Source organism: Pteronotus mesoamericanus, unplaced genomic scaffold (assembly GCF_021234165.1).
Source record: "Pteronotus mesoamericanus isolate MK-2021 breed Mesoamerican mustached bat unplaced genomic scaffold, CSHL_Meso_final contig_25, whole genome shotgun sequence".
In the NCBI taxonomy this organism is placed as follows: domain Eukaryota; kingdom Metazoa; phylum Chordata; class Mammalia; order Chiroptera; family Mormoopidae; genus Pteronotus; species Pteronotus mesoamericanus.
The window spans coordinates 10,479,920-10,496,082 of NW_026555105.1; the positions used below are offsets into that span (position 1 = coordinate 10,479,920).

Consider the following 16,163-nt stretch of genomic DNA (forward strand, 5'->3'; position numbering starts at 1 on the left):
ATAGTTTATAGCCTCAGTGCCTTTACTCTGTATTTTGTAAGATTTCATTTACTTTCAGAGAGAGGGGAAGGGAGGGAGAAAGAGCGGGAGAGAAACATCCATTGGTTGCCTCTCCTATGGGCCCCAGCTAGGGACCAAACCTGCCACGCAGTCACGTGCCCTGACCTTGGCATCCAGCCAGCAACCTCTCGCTTTGCAGAGCGATGTCCAACCCATTGAGCCACACCCCTCAGGGCAGTGCCTTTGCTCTTGCTATGACTCTGCCTGAATTTTCTCAGGTCTCAGCTCAATTACTAGTCCCTCAAAGACGCCTTCCCCAACCCCCTTGTCTAAAATAGTTTACGCGTGGTCCCTTTCTAGAGCATTAAGGTTTTGTTTTTCTTATAGCACTAATAACACGAGAGTATCCTCTTCATGTGCTCATGTGTTCATTGCCTGTCAGCTCCCACTAAATGTGAGCGCCACCAGAGGTGGGAGCTTGCCTCTTTCCCTGTTTCATCCATAACGTTCTAGCAACCTAGGCGGGGGGCGGCGCGGCTCCAGAGAACGCGCGCTTGGCGACGTAAGCACCAAACCGAGCATGCGCCGTGCGGAGAGGGCCAGGCACTAGGACCCCCGATCCACGCAGGCCCCACCCCCGCCCCGCGGCGTCCCTCCCCCTCTCGGCCAGCGTAGCAGTCGGGCCCAGTACATTCCGCCTGGGCTTTTCCCCCCTCCCTGGATTCCGCTGCGCAAGGCTTGGCGGCGGGAACGGAGGCGGCCGCCATTTGCTAGCCAGACCCCAGGATGGCCCCCAAACTCCCAGACTCTGTGGAGGGGCTCCGCGCCGCCGGCAACCTGAGCTTCCGCAACGGCCAGTTCGCCGAGGCCGCCACGCTCTACAGCCTCGCGCTGCGGTTGATGCTGGAGCGAGGTACCACCCTGCCCCCACCTTTTCCACCGCTAGGACTGTTTCTCTCCCCCATCTCCCCCACCCCAACTACCCAGACCTCGCTCTATTCCTGTCTTCTTGGGGCCCCCTTGCCCTGCGGGCCGACTGGTCCCGCAGACGCTCCCACCACCCTTCCGGCCCATTCCCTGCTGTGGGCATCCTACCAGAAACTTCCATGCCCCTTTCTTTCCGCCTTAAAAAGAAAAAAAGCAGTATGGTTTTATTACTGGTTCTTTTTCACTTAATATCATGTAAGAAACATAATTCCATGTTAATAGATGTTTTATCACTGGTTGTGGTAAAAAAAAAACATTAAATTTACCATCTTAACCATTATTAAGTGTAGAGTAGCATCAGGTATATGCTATTCACATTGTTGTGCAGCAGATCTCTGGAACTTTCTCTTCTTGCAACACTGAAACTCAATACCCATTAAACACTAATTCTCCCCTCTCTTTAGCCCTTGGTATCCACTTTTCTACCTTCTGTATCTATGATTTTTGATTACTTTAGATATTTAAGATGAGTGAAAGCATAGAGTATTTGTCTTTTGTGACTGGCTTCTTTCCCTTAGCAAAATGTCTTCGACAACATTATAATCCGTGTTGTAGCAGGTGACAGGATTTCCTTGTTTTAAAGGCTCCATCATTTTTTTGTGCGGATATACCATTGTTTTTCATCCATTTACCCATTGATGGACATTTGGACTGCATCCACCTCTTAGCTAATGCTGTGCTGATACGGGTGTGCAGATATCTCCAAGATCCTGCTTTGAATTCTTCTAGATAGATATCAAGAAGTAGGATTGCTGGATCATATAGTAGTTCAATTTTTAACTTTAGGGGAACCTCCATACTGTTTTCCATAGTTGCACCATTTTTCATGCCCACCAACAATGCACAGTGGTTCCATCTTCTCAGCATCCTCACCAGCACTTACAGGTATTTTCTGTTCCTTTGACAGTGGCCATCCAATTAGGTACGAGCTGCCTGCTTTTTAACTGTGCTTGTTGGCCCCCATCCTGTTATTCAGACCTCATTCTGATCCCTGAGGATATAGATGGCTCAGCCATGTATATAGTGAGTGTATAAAGTTCCCTTTTCTCAATGGTTATACATACATTGTTGTTTCCAAAGGAGGGAATGGATCTTAAGCTAGTAAACAAGACCTGCCTGGTAATAATTAGGGGCATGTGGAAGCCAAATACGATGATGTGATAGAGAGTTGACTAGGGAACTCCATTAGAATGGGGAGGTCAAGGACAACTTCTTTGCAGAGGTGACATTTGAGGGGGTGTCTGAATGATGAGAAGAAGCCAGATGCACAAAGTTGTGGGTGCGGAGCATTTCAGGTGGAGGGAACTGTAATTACAGACATAAGTCATCTTATTGTGCTTCTCTGTATTGCGCCTCACAGATGTTGTGTTTTTTAGAAATGGAAGACAAGATCCTTCCCCAGCAAAAAGATTACTACTTGCTTTATTCAGGGCTCTGGGACTGAACCCACAATATCTCTGAGGTCTGCCTATACAAAGGTGCCCAGATCGAATAGCCTGGTGTGTTCCAGAAGCCAAAGCATATTGAGCCAGTGGAGGGAGAAGCAACACGAGGTCAGTTAGATAGGCAGAACCTTATTGTGTCGACGTTTTACAGAACAGGCCATAGGAAGGAGTTTGGGTTCTTTTCCCTGATGGGAAGCTCCTGGAGAGTTTCAGACAGGAGTAGTGTGTCAGTTCTCCCAGCCTCTAGCTCATTTCAGCCAAGCACAGCCCTTCGCCCAAAATCTCTTCTCCAAAGTCTCTTACCAAGGGGCCCTCATTGGAACCCCTTTTTTTGTAGTACGATTTCCCTTTACCTTCCTTCTCTTTCTCATTTTTTTTTTTTGACTAGCATTTGTAAAGAGCTTTACTGTGTGCTAGACATTATAGACATTACCCCTTTATGTCTTCATACTAACTGATGACTAAATTGCTTATCCCAGGGTTACACAATGAAGACATGTCACAGGCAGGTTTTGAATATGGGTCTGTCTCATTCCCAAGTCCAAGTTTTTAGTAATTTTGCTAGACTTCTCTCCAAATCATCTCCAAGTTGCAGTCTTTTTTTGTTGAAGTTGTGCAGTGCCACGTCATCTTATCCCCTTCTTTTTTTCTAAAACACTCCTTCTTAGGTTCACCTGTTCACCTCAGCCTCACTGGAAGTTGCTGAAGAACCTAAGGTGTTGATCCTTCTGCCCTTTTCTTTCATCCTGCCCCAGCCTGCCTAGAAAAGTGTGTGCTTTTGTATGGATTTATTCTGGAGCCCTAGAAGAGCTGGCCTGGTTTCTAGAAGATTCAATAGGGGACCAGAGTTTGGTTCTCGTCTTTGTCTAAATAATACACAGGCAAATCCCCTGATTTCTCTGATAAGTTTTCCTTTGAAAGGAGAGCAGGGAGCAGCCTAACACACTGCACCCTTCCAGCAAGTCTGTGAAGCGATATGTACATGTGATAGGTGAGCACACATGACCGGAGGGATTGAGTGACTTGTGTAGCACCACAGGCCAGAGTGTAGGTTCTGATGCCGTTTCACCTTAGCACTGCTGCTTCTGAGCGCCTGTGGTCTGGGGACTTGAGATGGATTGCAGGTTTTGAGTGAGTGTACTTGTTCCTTAAGGGCAAGGATGTATTTTACCTATCTCTGTACATTGCTGTCTCCTTCAGGGCCTGGCAAAATAAGAAAAAAAGTTACATTTTGTTGTTTGTTATGGTTGGTATTGAGTGAAAGATATGCATCAGCGTGGTAATGTGATACTTAGTGAAAAAAGCAAGTTGCAGAAGGTTAGACAATGGAGTACCACTTAGAAAAAGCTTTATGAAGGGTAGACAATAGAGTACCAGTTAGGAAAAAGCTCTAGAAGATACAAAATGACATCTTATCTGTGGTTACATATATAATAAAGATAGACAAATATGCATGAGAACGTTACCTACCAACTTCAGGATTGTGCTGACATCTGGGGACAGAGCAAAGGGGAAGGGATGGGGATGAAAAGGTTGGAAGCAAATAGGATATATGCTAAGTCTAGTGATTGATACTGAATGTCTATTATACCATTGCCTGTGTGTTTCACAATTTTCAAAAGAGAACTTGTTTTCAGTTATTTTGGGTTTATCCCTAGGAGGGCAATTACTAGGTCAACACATTGTATTTTTTCTTTTCTTTTCTTTTCTTTCTTTTTTTTTTTTAATTATGGCCCATGCTACTGAGTATGCAGTAGTTGAAAAATTATTTTTAAAAAGAAAATTGTAGCCTTGGCCAGTGTGGCTAATTTAGTTGGAGCATCATCCCATAACCAAAGGGTTGCAGGTTCAATTCCTGGTCCAAGTAGATACAGGTTCGATTCCTGGTCCAGGTACATACAGGAGGCAACTGATTGATGCTTATCTCTCACATCGATGTTTCTTTCCCTATCTAAAAACAATGAAAAAATGTCCTCTGGTGAAGATTAAAAAAAAAAAGAATGAAAATCATTGAGGCCACAATAAAGGACATGAGCTCCTGAGGTTCCTGAAGGTGAGGACAGCCTTTGGAGAAATGTTTGATAATTCTCCCCATTGGGGAGCCTGAGGCCTTCCCCTGAGTAAGTTCTCTGTAGTCCTGCCAGACCCAGGGGATTTTTCCCTGGCAAAGCCCTGTCTGATTTGACCTGGTAGAATTAGTCTCTTTTATCTTTTCCTCTTTTTTTTATTTGGTGTACATGGTTTTTCTAATAAAATTAACATCCCTCCCCCCAAGTGGTTACAGCCTGGATTTCTTTGAGGTAGAAGCCAGCTATTTCAAGTTTATCTTTTGCCTGGTACCAAGTTTAGTGCTGCCATGAGTATTCTCTCTCCCATGTACTAATGGCAAATGCCAGCCTATCAGACCAGGAAGCCTGGTCAAGTCATAGTCATCCAAGTGGGGAAGGGCTGAGGGTGGCAGGTGGGGATGGGTGGGGCAGGGGAAAGCGGTGGTGGGAAAATGGAGACAAATATGTTTAAAAAATAAAAAATAAAATGAAATACCTAGGAATAAACAAACCAGGAGGCCCAAAATTTATACACTGAAAACCACAAAACATTGCTGAAAGAAATTAAAGAAGATACAAATCAGTGGAAAGACATTCTGTGTTCATGAATTAAAAGTTAATATTGTTAAGATGTCAGTGTTAACCAGAGTGATCCATAACAGTCAGGTCATCTATCACGAGAACACATGTAGAACAAGCCTATATTTTTCTGATCATTAGCATTATTCTTCATTAATTTAAATAAAAAGTTACAGTCATCTCTCTTCCCTTTCACAAAGCCCAGAGGGTTCAGAGTGTGAAATGCATTTCATGTGCCCAGGCACCCATTTCCCAACTTGTTAACCTCACGCTTTCTGCTTCCACCTGGGCAGGTGCTTCGGACCCTAAAGAAGAAAGCGTTCTCTACTCCAACCGAGCGGCATGCCACTTGAAGGATGGGAACTGCAGGGACTGCATCAAAGACTGCACCGCGTAAGTGGTCACGGGGAACTTCCTGCTGCCTGCGGGGCTCAGAAGAGGAAGCTGGGTTTACCTGGCCTCCATCTCCTTTGGATGATCCCACCAGTTACACCTGTGACAGATACTAGGCAGTGTCACTGTCAACAGATCACTGAGAATAGAAGGCTTTACTTGGCCTTTGTGGTCCCTGTCTTGTGCCTTTGGAGTCTTAGCTCTACTGCTGTAAAAGGAGGGCGGTGGGCACTTCCAGTGGGCCTTAAAGTCTTTGTGAGATTTGGGACCTGGAGATGAGGTAGAGTTGTAGACCAGTGAATGGCTTGCCCAGGTTTTTTCTGGGGTGGATGTGTGTGAGGAAGGGAGGGAGAGAAAGAAAGAGATTAATAGCTAGGAAAGAAGCAAGGAGAAGGGAGAAAGCGGTGTGCATCAGTGACCAGGTGTAGAGGACATTAAACAATTTTTCATACTCTCTTCTTCAAGCAAGCCTGATACTGCCTTCTTTCATCATCACCAGACTATCCTGCATACCTGAGATATTCTTAGATTTGATATCTTATGGCATCGCCTTAGATTCATGCCCTGGTGATAGATGGGAAAGAAGTGAACATGCTCATGGAGTCTGAACTGTTGATTAGTACCAGGTCCAGTGCTAGATTTCCTTATTGGAGTGTTCATGGCCACTCTGTGGGCTAAGTTTACCATCCTTCCCAAGATAGAACTGGGTTGCAGAGGACTGAGGTGGTAAAGTGATTTGCCTGGGATCACATGGTAAGTGTAAGAGGTGGAATTCAAACACCACTCCATCTGTGTCCAAAGCCTCCATGGTACTCCCGCTGGGCCTCAGCTCTGGAGACATACAGAAACATAAAAGCTGCAAAGCACTTGTTAATTTTGGGAGGATTGCAACTATGAAAATTGATGCACGTGTGCACAAGTTTTACAGTGTTAGTAGCTCTCTGCCCTCTTTCCCTTCTCTACTTCAGTCTAAGTTGAGAAATCTCTCTTCTGAGGTTTGACATTGTTAGTAGTGTCTCTGCCAGAAATTACTGCTGCGCGCCCCCCCCCCCCCCCGCCACACACTGAATGCCATAGGTGAGCCTGCTGGGCTGGAGCTGTGGGGATGGGGTCGGGGGGAGCCCTGGTGACTTAGCAGCCAGATGACATTTCTGCTTCCTGCTCTAGAGCACTGGCCTTAGTTCCCTTCAGCATAAAGCCGTTGCTCCGGCGGGCATCGGCCTACGAGGCCCTGGAGAAGTATTCCCTGGCCTATGTCGACTACAAGACCGTGCTGCAGATTGATGACAGTGTGCAGTCAGCCTTGGAAGGTGTCAACAGGTGAGCCTGAGTCACTGCGGTCATTTCCTCTGGATCTCCCTCCATTCCGTCATTGGCTTGGAATTGTCACTTTGATCATCTTCTCGCAGGATCCCTTTGGGATCAGCTTAGACATGCCTAATGACCTTGCAGGGAAAGTGTGGAAGGACGGTTTGCCATCATATTTGGTAGGCGTTTAAGGGGTCAGGATTACTGAGGTGTTTGGTTTTGTTTTGTTTGTTTTTTGTGTAGGTGCTCACACTCATTCACGCAGTGGTAATTTGTTGAGCCCTGTTTAAGGTGTTGTGCCAGGTTCAGTGGGAATACCCCAGCAAAAAAGAGACACAGATCTCACTTGCCTCAAAGAGCTAACAAGTGGGGGAGGTAAAACTCAAGCACAGTGCAGTTCGCACACGAGGCCAAGGGGATATCGTTTGTGGATATGGTTCAATATCTTGTATCACGACCCCTTCACAAGGCCCCTCAGCAGCTGCCGCCTCAGATGGCCTCTGCTGTGTGACTGATCACGCTGCCCTTCTGTCACAGGCTGCTGGAAAGCCAGATGCCGCACTAATACAAACCTTCGCTAGCTTGTGGTTTGTGTTTGTGTGTCATTTCTGGCTTGACTTGTTTTTCTCTGCCTCCTTTTCTTTTCTGTCATTCAACAAATCTGCCACCTATGTGCCAGACTTTGCACTAGGACCTGAGCCGATGCCTGAGTCATACCTTCCTGCTCCAGTAAAGCCCCTGTTGTCATGGAGAGCGCCGGGCAGCAGTAGGCAAGCACACTGCAAGGGATGAGGCAGCACAGGGGCCAGCGGGAGCGGAAAGGAGGCACCTAGCCAGCAAGGGAGAGGCCAGAGAGGTTTTCCAGAGGTGGGGAGCTGAGACAGAGGTGAGTAGAGATCTGGGGCCAAAGGCCAGCGAGGAGCAGGGGCAGCCTGAGCAAGAGCTAGTGAGTGTGATGTGCTGCAGAAACTGAGACGTCCATTTCCCATGGTGCTGCACTGCAGGCGAGGAGCTCAGCTCACGCGGTGAGGCCAGACCACACAGGGCCTGGTGTTCAGGGGCTTGGACTTAGTCGGAGCACAGTGAGGCATCATGAAAGGGCCTTAAGCAGGGGAACAGCGTGAGCAGATTTGAGAGAAGCCACGAGCACTGGCTGCCACGCAGAAGGGTGACATGGAAGAATGGACTGGGAAGGGGCGTGCAGTAACCCAGAAGAGGTGAAGGAGGCAGTGGGTGGAGAGCAGCGGGACTGTCCAGGGGGTGTTTAGATAGTATTTCAGCAGGTTTTGATGGTTGGGGGCGGTGAGATGGGAAGAATAGAAGAGACATCCAGGGGGTCGACATGTTGAGTTGGAGATGATTGTGGGACATGAGACTAGAGGGATAGGGAAGGCTCTGGGTGTTTCTGTGGGTTCAGAGCAAAGGAGAGAAATGCAGGCCAGACATGCAGATCTGAGGGGTATCAGCACAGAGCGGGGTCGGGGTGGTAGGAGAAAAGGGCACCCCCAGCAGGTGTGTAGGGGAAGAAGGTGGAGGCTGGAGAAATTCCGGTGCGTTTGGGACTTGCAGAGGAGCAGCAGCTGGAGCTGTTGGAGGAAACCTGAGGCGTTTAGTGTCACGAGGGAAGGAGTGTTTCCAGAAGGATGGAGCATGTCAGCTGTTCCAGTGAGCTTAAGTAGACAAGGGTTCCGGTATGACGTCACTGGTGGTTCCGATAGAAGCGGTTTAACGCGTCAGAGGCCGGGCGGCAGTGGGATCCAGAAGCCTGCCTATGAGAGGCAGAGGAGTGTGGCTGCGATGGCAGAGGTGGCCGGGAGGATGTAATTGAGTGAGGAAGGGTTAAATGCCAATAATTGTGGAGCCCGCAGAGAGAAATGATGAAGATGCTGTAGGAGAGGGAGGGAGATGCTGGCTGGGGGTGGTCCTTGAGAGAGGCAGGAGGAGATGGGGTCCAGAGCGTAGGTGAAGGGATTGGCCTCGTCGGCTCTCGTTTTGTGACAAGAAATAGGAAGGGTTGGGTGCCCCATGCAGGTACGTTTGTATTTGGAGAGAGGAGGGTTGGGAGCAGAGGCGGGGAGGTCGGAGGTTAGAAATAGCTGGGCCAATCAGAAGAACAGACTTGGGGCCTTAGTCAGAGAACATGAATTTGTAGTGATATCATTGTGTTTTCATTCTGGTATCATAGGGACGTGGTTGCAAAAGCTGAAAAAGCATACAGTTGGCTTTATTTAACTCATTCAACACATACATACTGGATTTTGGTGGGTGCCAGGTACTGATGTGCCAGGTGATGGAGGTCAGTTGACAGTCAGACATGGTTTTGAGCAAGTTAGCTGGGCTTAGAAGGCAGGAAGGGGAACTGGGAAGGGGAAGAGATTTTTCCCGGGGGAGGACAACAGAGCGCAAAGACTTGAATGGAAGTATCAGGAGGGAACCTGGCCCCTGATCAAGGTGGACGGGTGGGAGGGACCACGTCTCACGCCCTCTGGAAATGGAACCCTTGAAGGGTTTTAAAATATGAGAATGACATGATAAGGTTTGCATTTAGAAAAAATCCTTGAGCATCAATCATGTGTCAGGTGCTTGCGTGACTTCATAATAGATCTGTTAAGGAAATATAAAACAGGCCCTGGCCAGGTAGGTCAGTTGGTTAGATCATCATCTGTATATGCCAAGGTTGGAGGTTCGGTCCCAATCAGGGCACGTATGAGAGTCAACCCATAATGCATAAATAAATGGAACAACAAATCAATGTTTCCCTCTCTCTTTTTCCCTTCCTTTCTTTTAAAAAATCAATTAAAAGAAAAAAATATACAAAACATGGAGTTCTTTGCTAGGGACTGTGTGATCCTTTGGAGTTAAGGTAAAGTTCAAGTACCCTTATCAAGCAACAGCCCTTCCCTTTGCATTGACATAGGGTGACCAAACGAGGGCCAGGCAGGGAGGGAGCGCCATGGTGGCTGAACTGGGAAGACTTCTTGGGGGCCGCATGTCAGCTGGATATAAAACGATGGTCCGAACCAGGGGAAGATGGTAACCCGTCTCTCACACGCTTCCCCTGGGCTTATGAGAAGAGAAACGCCTTCTCAACCCAGCTGGACGCCTCCCTGTAACCCTGCCTTCGTTTCCAGAATGACCAGAGCTCTCATGGACTCACTTGGACCCGAGTGGCGCCTGAAGCTGCCCTCTGTCCCCTTGGTGCCTGTCTCAGCCCAGAAGAGGTGGGATTCCTTGCCTTCGGAAAATCACAAAGAGCCGGCTAAAAGCAAGTCCAAACAAATCACAACTGCCAAGAGCAGAGGTAAGCTGTGACTTCCTGCTTAGGTTTAGTTTCCCCGTATCCACTTTCTTTTGAGTAATCTTCTAAAAACTGTCCTCATTTAAGCCGAGTTATCAAAATAATATTTTTAAAAAAGAGCCTTAACCTCTTAGAGACTGTCTGAACACTACAGTGAGGGTTGTGAGAAAACGTCCCCCGCAGTAGGGACTGAGTGGTAAAGGCACGTCGGACTCCCAGCCTGGCGCTTGGGTGTGCGGTGTCGGTTCCCGTCTGTCCTCTGGCAGCACTTGGGTGTGTAATACTGGACTCTTTGGTTACAAGAACAGAAACCTCACCATGGTAAAAATGATAAAGAGATTTTACTGGCTCCTCTAATTGAAAAGTCTTAGGGTTCCAGTTCGGGCAGGGCTTGCCCATCAGCTCACGACATGATCAGGCTCTGACGGCCTCTCTCCGCACTTTTCCCAGCTCTCTCCTCTGCTGCGGTCGGGGTTGATTTCGGGCATGCTTCCCTCTCAGCAGTAAAGGGGCTGTGGCCGTCTGGTCTCCCATCCATATACCACGCCTCATGACCTAGACAAAGAGAAAAACTTTTTTCCTGGGAGTTTTCTTTCCCCCAAATCCCTAACTCACTTATATTCTCAGTTTATGCTGGTCTCTTTGGTCACAGGCCATCCCCTCAGCTGGTCCCTGTGACCAAGGCCTGAGGTTTTGTGACTAGCCCAGCCCTAAGCCACCTGCCCTACCTCCAGAGCCGGGGCCGGCGGGGGGCGGGGGGGGCTTCGCCAGGAACCCGAGCACGGTGTGAGTCCCCGGGAGGAGAAATCAGAGAAGGGAGGTCAAAGGCAGGTGGCCCTGCACAGGAGACTGTCCACCTCGACTGTAAGCGAAGGGGACCTACGGGACCCTCGGATGCTGCCCCGGGGGATTGCCCCAGCTCGACAGCCGGGGCTGGGGCCAGGCAGCGCAGGAGGGTCAGGGCTGGAGCCCGGTGTGGGCGGCAGGAGTTCTTCCCTTCCCAGCAGAGCGCCGGGCTGGCCACAGGCAGCATTCACTCTGGCTTGTGGGAGCCTGTAACTGTTCCTCGCTCTCCCCTAGAATGAAAACGGGGGGTGCTAATGAACTATATGGCCTCAGTGCACCTACCACTTCCTTCCTTGTTTCAGAGTCGGCGAGCCCGTGTGGCCCAGGCAGGCCCTGTGCTGAGCAGTGAGACACAGGCAGGATGGGCAGTCTTGGCCCTTGGGAGCTCTCGGTCTAATGACTGACACACACAGACAGCATTTTAAGATACCGGAGTACGGACAAGTGCTTAAGCATCTAGTATTTGGGGAATTCAGAATTAGAATTGACGTGTGTGGGGGGTAGTCGGGAAGAGGCTCACAATGGAGATGACAGGTTGAGCTGGCCCTTAAAGGGTGAGTTCTTCAGGTGGAAAAGGGAGGAGGGGCAGGAATTCCTGGCGGGGACAGTGGAGAGTTAGCGAATGCACTGGGCGCTGCCTGCGGTGAAACAGCGTGCAGTCTGTTTCAGAGCCGAGCTGGGGTGAAGCTGAAGCTGTGTGTGTGTCTTGCAGCCTGCGGGCTCTGCTCTGAGAGAAGACTCATGCACATGTGCATGCGGAGATATGTACAAGAGTGTCCACAGCAAAATGTTCATCATAGCAAAAAACAAAACTGAAAACAACACAGGTCTCCCTACTAACTGCATTGCAGTAGTGGGAACGGACAAACTACTGGTGCACCAGCACAGATCAATCTCAGGAACGTACCTTTGAGGGGAAGAAAGAAAACAAGGTCATAGGAGAATACATAGAATTATTCCTTTATGTGAAGTTCAAAACAAACAGCAAATGGTTTATAGATACTATTGTATAATAAACTACAAAAACAAAAGGGAAGGATGCATAGGACTGAGGACAGTGGTTTCCTCCAGGGGCGGGTTGATTTGGGGAAGGACCCGCAGGGCTTCAAAGGTCCTAGTGAACGTTCTGTTTCTTAAGGGGAGAGACGAGTTTGAGAGTGTTACTCTACTCCTAAAACCTTACCCTTGTCATAAATATTCAGTGTTTTACAGTTTTTAAAAATTAAAAAAGCAGGTGATACGGGAGCTGAGGCTGGAACAATTAATTGAGGCCCGAAGGCCAGGTTGAGCAGCTTGGATTTCACCTCTTTCTCCTGTTTCTCCTTGAAAGCCAGGGCAGATGTGTTAGGTGAGGGGGAGACGCTCAGGCTCCGACCGAAGCAGCGATAGGAATAGCCCTCGTCTTCCCTTTTCTGAAAGCCTGGGAGCTCTACCCTTTCTTTACCAGATGCTTTATTTAAATACTTCACCAGATGCTTGTTGATTTAAATACTTAATTATTCTCTTGTTCTAAGTTCATGGGGGTTTGCACTTCCTTGTGTGGTCTCAGATTTCCTCCTCACGGCAGCCCTGTGTGCAGCAGGTGTTGCCCCCATTGTACTGGTCAGGAAGTTGAGGTCCGGCAGGGTAGATTGGTCACACGAGATGTTCCATCTACCGAGTGGCAGTGCCAAGGCTGAACCTAGGTTGCTGTTTATCATGTGTATGTTCCTGTGTGCATGTATGTTTATATCAGGAGTCCCCAACCTCCTGTGAATGAAGAACTGTGTCTAGTTTGCCCCAGGCCATTGATTGAGGTTATCACGGATCAGGAAGGATGCTTTACAGCGGCGTAGGAAACCTCTGGGAGAGGGTTGTGGGTGACCCAGAAGAGATGATGCTGAAGATACCTCACTGGGCACCTGTTCCATGATTGTGTTCTCTTCTGAATTTCTACCTAGTGCCTTCTTCTGGGGATGTGGAGAGAGCCAGAGTTCTGAAGGAAGAAGGCAATGAGCTCGTAAAGAAGGGAAACCATAAGAAAGCTATTGAGAAGTACAGTGAAAGCCTCTCGTTTAGTAACCTGGAATCCGCCACGTACAGCAACAGGTACCTTCCCCACAGCTGCTGCCGGGGGTGTTTCAGGACGTTGGAGGTCCTGTTCCATAGTCTTCTCTTGGACTGTGGTAGGCTTTTCTTGCCCAGCATTTAGTCAGTATGTTCCATCTCAGAACATGCATTCACACTCATTTTGGTCACTGTGAGGCATTGCTGGTGGCGTCCACTCTCTTAAAGGGATAGAAGCAGAGGGTTGCCAAAGGGACACCTGGGTTTTAGCCCCTCCCCCCCCGAATTTTCATTAAGCACCCAAATCAGATGTCTTGCTACAGAGACATCACCTCAGCACAAGTCTTGTAGCCTTTCCACCTTTCCCGCTCCCACCCCATGGCTTCTTCAAGACCCGCCTGTTAGAAATGTTGGCGCTGAGAACACAGGGTAGGACCCAGGGTGTGGGGTAATTATTGCCTGGCCTGGGACTGAGAGGTGGGTGCTGTCTCGCCCGAGGGGTTAGACTCCTGGTGCGTAGGAGGCCCTGCAACTGTGCCAGGTTTTACTCTTTAGTTCAGAGGTCTAGTCTCCACTACAGGCTCACCGTACCGTATCCAAACCTGCGTTTCAGAGTCTAGTAGGGTAATAGGGCCTATATAGTGCATCACAGAACATCAGGGTCTGGGGCAGCTTGTGAAGTTAATTGTTAGCATTTCTGTAGCCAAACAGGGAAATTACACATTCACATGAGGTGGCGCAAAGAGGCTGGCCTCATGTCGGGTCAGGTCAGGGAACCGTGAGAACCAGGCCAAATCCCAGCTCTGCCCTTCAGTAGCGGTCGAACCTTGAGAAGTTGCTTCCCCCGCAGCTGGCGTTTTCACCTGTATAAAGGGGCTAGGGTGGTTGTGAGGACCGAAGATGTCAGCCACGCAGAGTACGTGTTTGGCAAATCAAGATCGCTACTCAGAGTACCTCACGGCTTTGGGTGGCCCCTAAGAAGTGACTGAAACCTCTGGATCGGCCTTTCCCTGTCAGAGCGCTCTGCCACTTGATCCTGAAGCAGTATAAGGAGGCAGTGAAGGATTGCACCGAAGCCCTCAAGCTGGATGGAAAGAACGTGAAAGCCTTTTACAGACGGGCTCAAGCCTACAAGGCTCTCAAGGTAAGAGGATCCCGACTAGATGGCCCCAGTTACGGTCATTTATGCCTGTGATGGCTCCTCCAGGGCACAGTCCAGGCAGGGGGGCGTCTGCCATACGCCTCCTCACCCGGGGCCCAGGGCAGCTCAGGGCAGGCCTGTGTGCCGGGGTTTGAAAAGCCTCTGCTGTCTCAGCAGCTGTCCCCCCACAGTGGGTCTCACCTCGGTCACAGCACCATGCCCACCCCCTTCTCTCTCCTATTAGGACTATAAATCCAGCTTCGCAGACATCAACAGCCTCCTAAAAATTGAGCCCAGGAACGGCCCTGCACAGAAGTTGCAGCAGGAAGTTAACCAGAACTTAAACTAGAAACCCGAGAGGGCAGCGGGAAACCTCTGCCAGACGACCTTCCTCTGTGCCTGCTCCTGGGACCCAGCATGCCCCAGAGTGCGCCCTGAAGCACCATCCTCTGCCCCTCAAAGAGGTAATGACCTCCCACCCCTTAAGAGGCTTTGTTCAAATGAAGCTCAGTGTAGCCAAAAACCCGACGTTGTTTTGCTGGAAAGGTCCCCTGCTCTGCTGAAGCCCTGTTCTCCATTCTCCCTGCCTTGGACAGCTAGCAGATCATACAAACAGGTCCTCAGCAAAGCACTGGGCTCTGTCCCCGCCCCAAGTGTGCCCCAGACTGAGTGCAGCCTTTCGAGCTTCACCACAAGCTCCTCACGGTGGTCCATCTGTGCAAACTGAGCTGGGGGTGGGGGGGCACAGGACTAGAAAACCCTGTCCCACCTGCACCTACTGCAGCCTGTTGAGCTGGTTCTCCAGGGCTGCCATCCTGCCCTGTCCTTGGCATAGTGCTGTGTGTTCTGAGCTCCAGCCCCTTCCGGCCAGGCCCCACTGTGGCGGGGTGCAGAGCCCTGGCTCTTGGAGGGCTCTGCTGGCTCTTTGCGGCCTCCTGCGTGGAGGTCTGTAAGCGGTGTCGGGGCCCAGCAGTGTGACCGCTCCTGAAGGTGGGGTGGGAAGACAAGCCTCCTTGAGGTCAGTGTCCTTCTGTTCTGGGCAGGGACCTGCCTTTTGTTCCCAACTGTGGCTCCCTCCAGGTTTCGTAGTTCTTTGTTATACGAAGTTAATTTGAACTGACTCCGGTTTTGTTGAACTGTGTGTTTAAGTGATTACATTAAATGTCTTTCTTCTACATAAATATGTTGTACTTTCATTTATGCTTTTTCAGTTTAGTGCTTGAAAATTTTCAGTAACAACAAAAGCTACCGCTTTCTGAGCATTTCTCTATTCATTGAACAAATTCACTGGGAGGTCTGCTTGGGCCAGGCACTATGTATAGTGCTGGGGAAACAACAGTGAATAAAGGCAATCCCTGCTCTCAGAGGGCTGACAGTGCAGCGGGACAGCGAGAAATTCATCATCAGATAATCCCAGGAACAAGTGCAAAACTGCAGCCCACTGACGTGTTTTGAAGGAGGCATCGCACAGTGCTTTCCCTGCCGAACTGGGGAGAGTTGGCCCCGTGGAGGGCACGGGGTCCCTGAGGAAGTATAAGCTGGAATTGCGGTCTCACGCAGAGTGTGGCTGGTGAAGGGGAGGGAGAGGCCCTTGGAGGGAGGACAGGGTGAGCACGGGGACCGGAAAGCACCACTCCAGTTCACAGACATGCTGCAGACAAGCAGGGAGAGCTTCGGCATCCAGCCAACGCTGAGGGGGCCCGCCTTTCCCAGGCTGTGTCCTCTTAACAGAGTAGCACTTGGGTGACTTCCCCAAGCAGAGCAGAGGGTTTTCCTTGTCCCTTCGCTCCCTGTCCGCACATGCGGAGCAGCACCTGGCTATTAGCACGCTGCTTCCAGCCTCTGGCAGGTTCTGAGCAGTCGCAGACCTGTCAGCTGAAGTGGGTCTTAGAGCCCACAGACAAATGCCATGGCCAGGCGACCATCTCAAAGCGGGAGCTGTCCCCTTTTTGGTGCCCTCTTAAGCAGGCATGGCTTTTACCTGATTTCAGGCAGGTTCAGCAGTGACATCCTGTCTGACTGTCTTTCTCTTCCTGAGGCAAATACCTCGATTCACTAACATAAACAGAAGC

The 16,163-nt window shown here is 49.6% G+C and overlaps 1 protein-coding gene across 1 annotated transcript; it reads left to right on the plus strand.

The window, feature by feature from the left end:
* Positions 1-644: 644 nt before the first annotated feature.
* TOMM34 (translocase of outer mitochondrial membrane 34) lies at positions 645-15,255 on the plus strand. The gene is made up of 7 exons (XM_054573698.1): positions 645-913; positions 5,353-5,452; positions 6,620-6,772; positions 9,892-10,061; positions 12,845-12,992; positions 13,968-14,094; positions 14,336-15,255. The coding sequence occupies exons 1-7, from the start codon at positions 787-789 to the stop codon at positions 14,438-14,440; spliced, it is 930 nt and encodes a 309-aa protein (XP_054429673.1). The 5' UTR covers positions 645-786; the 3' UTR covers positions 14,441-15,255.
* The last annotated feature ends 908 nt before the right edge of the window (positions 15,256-16,163 follow it).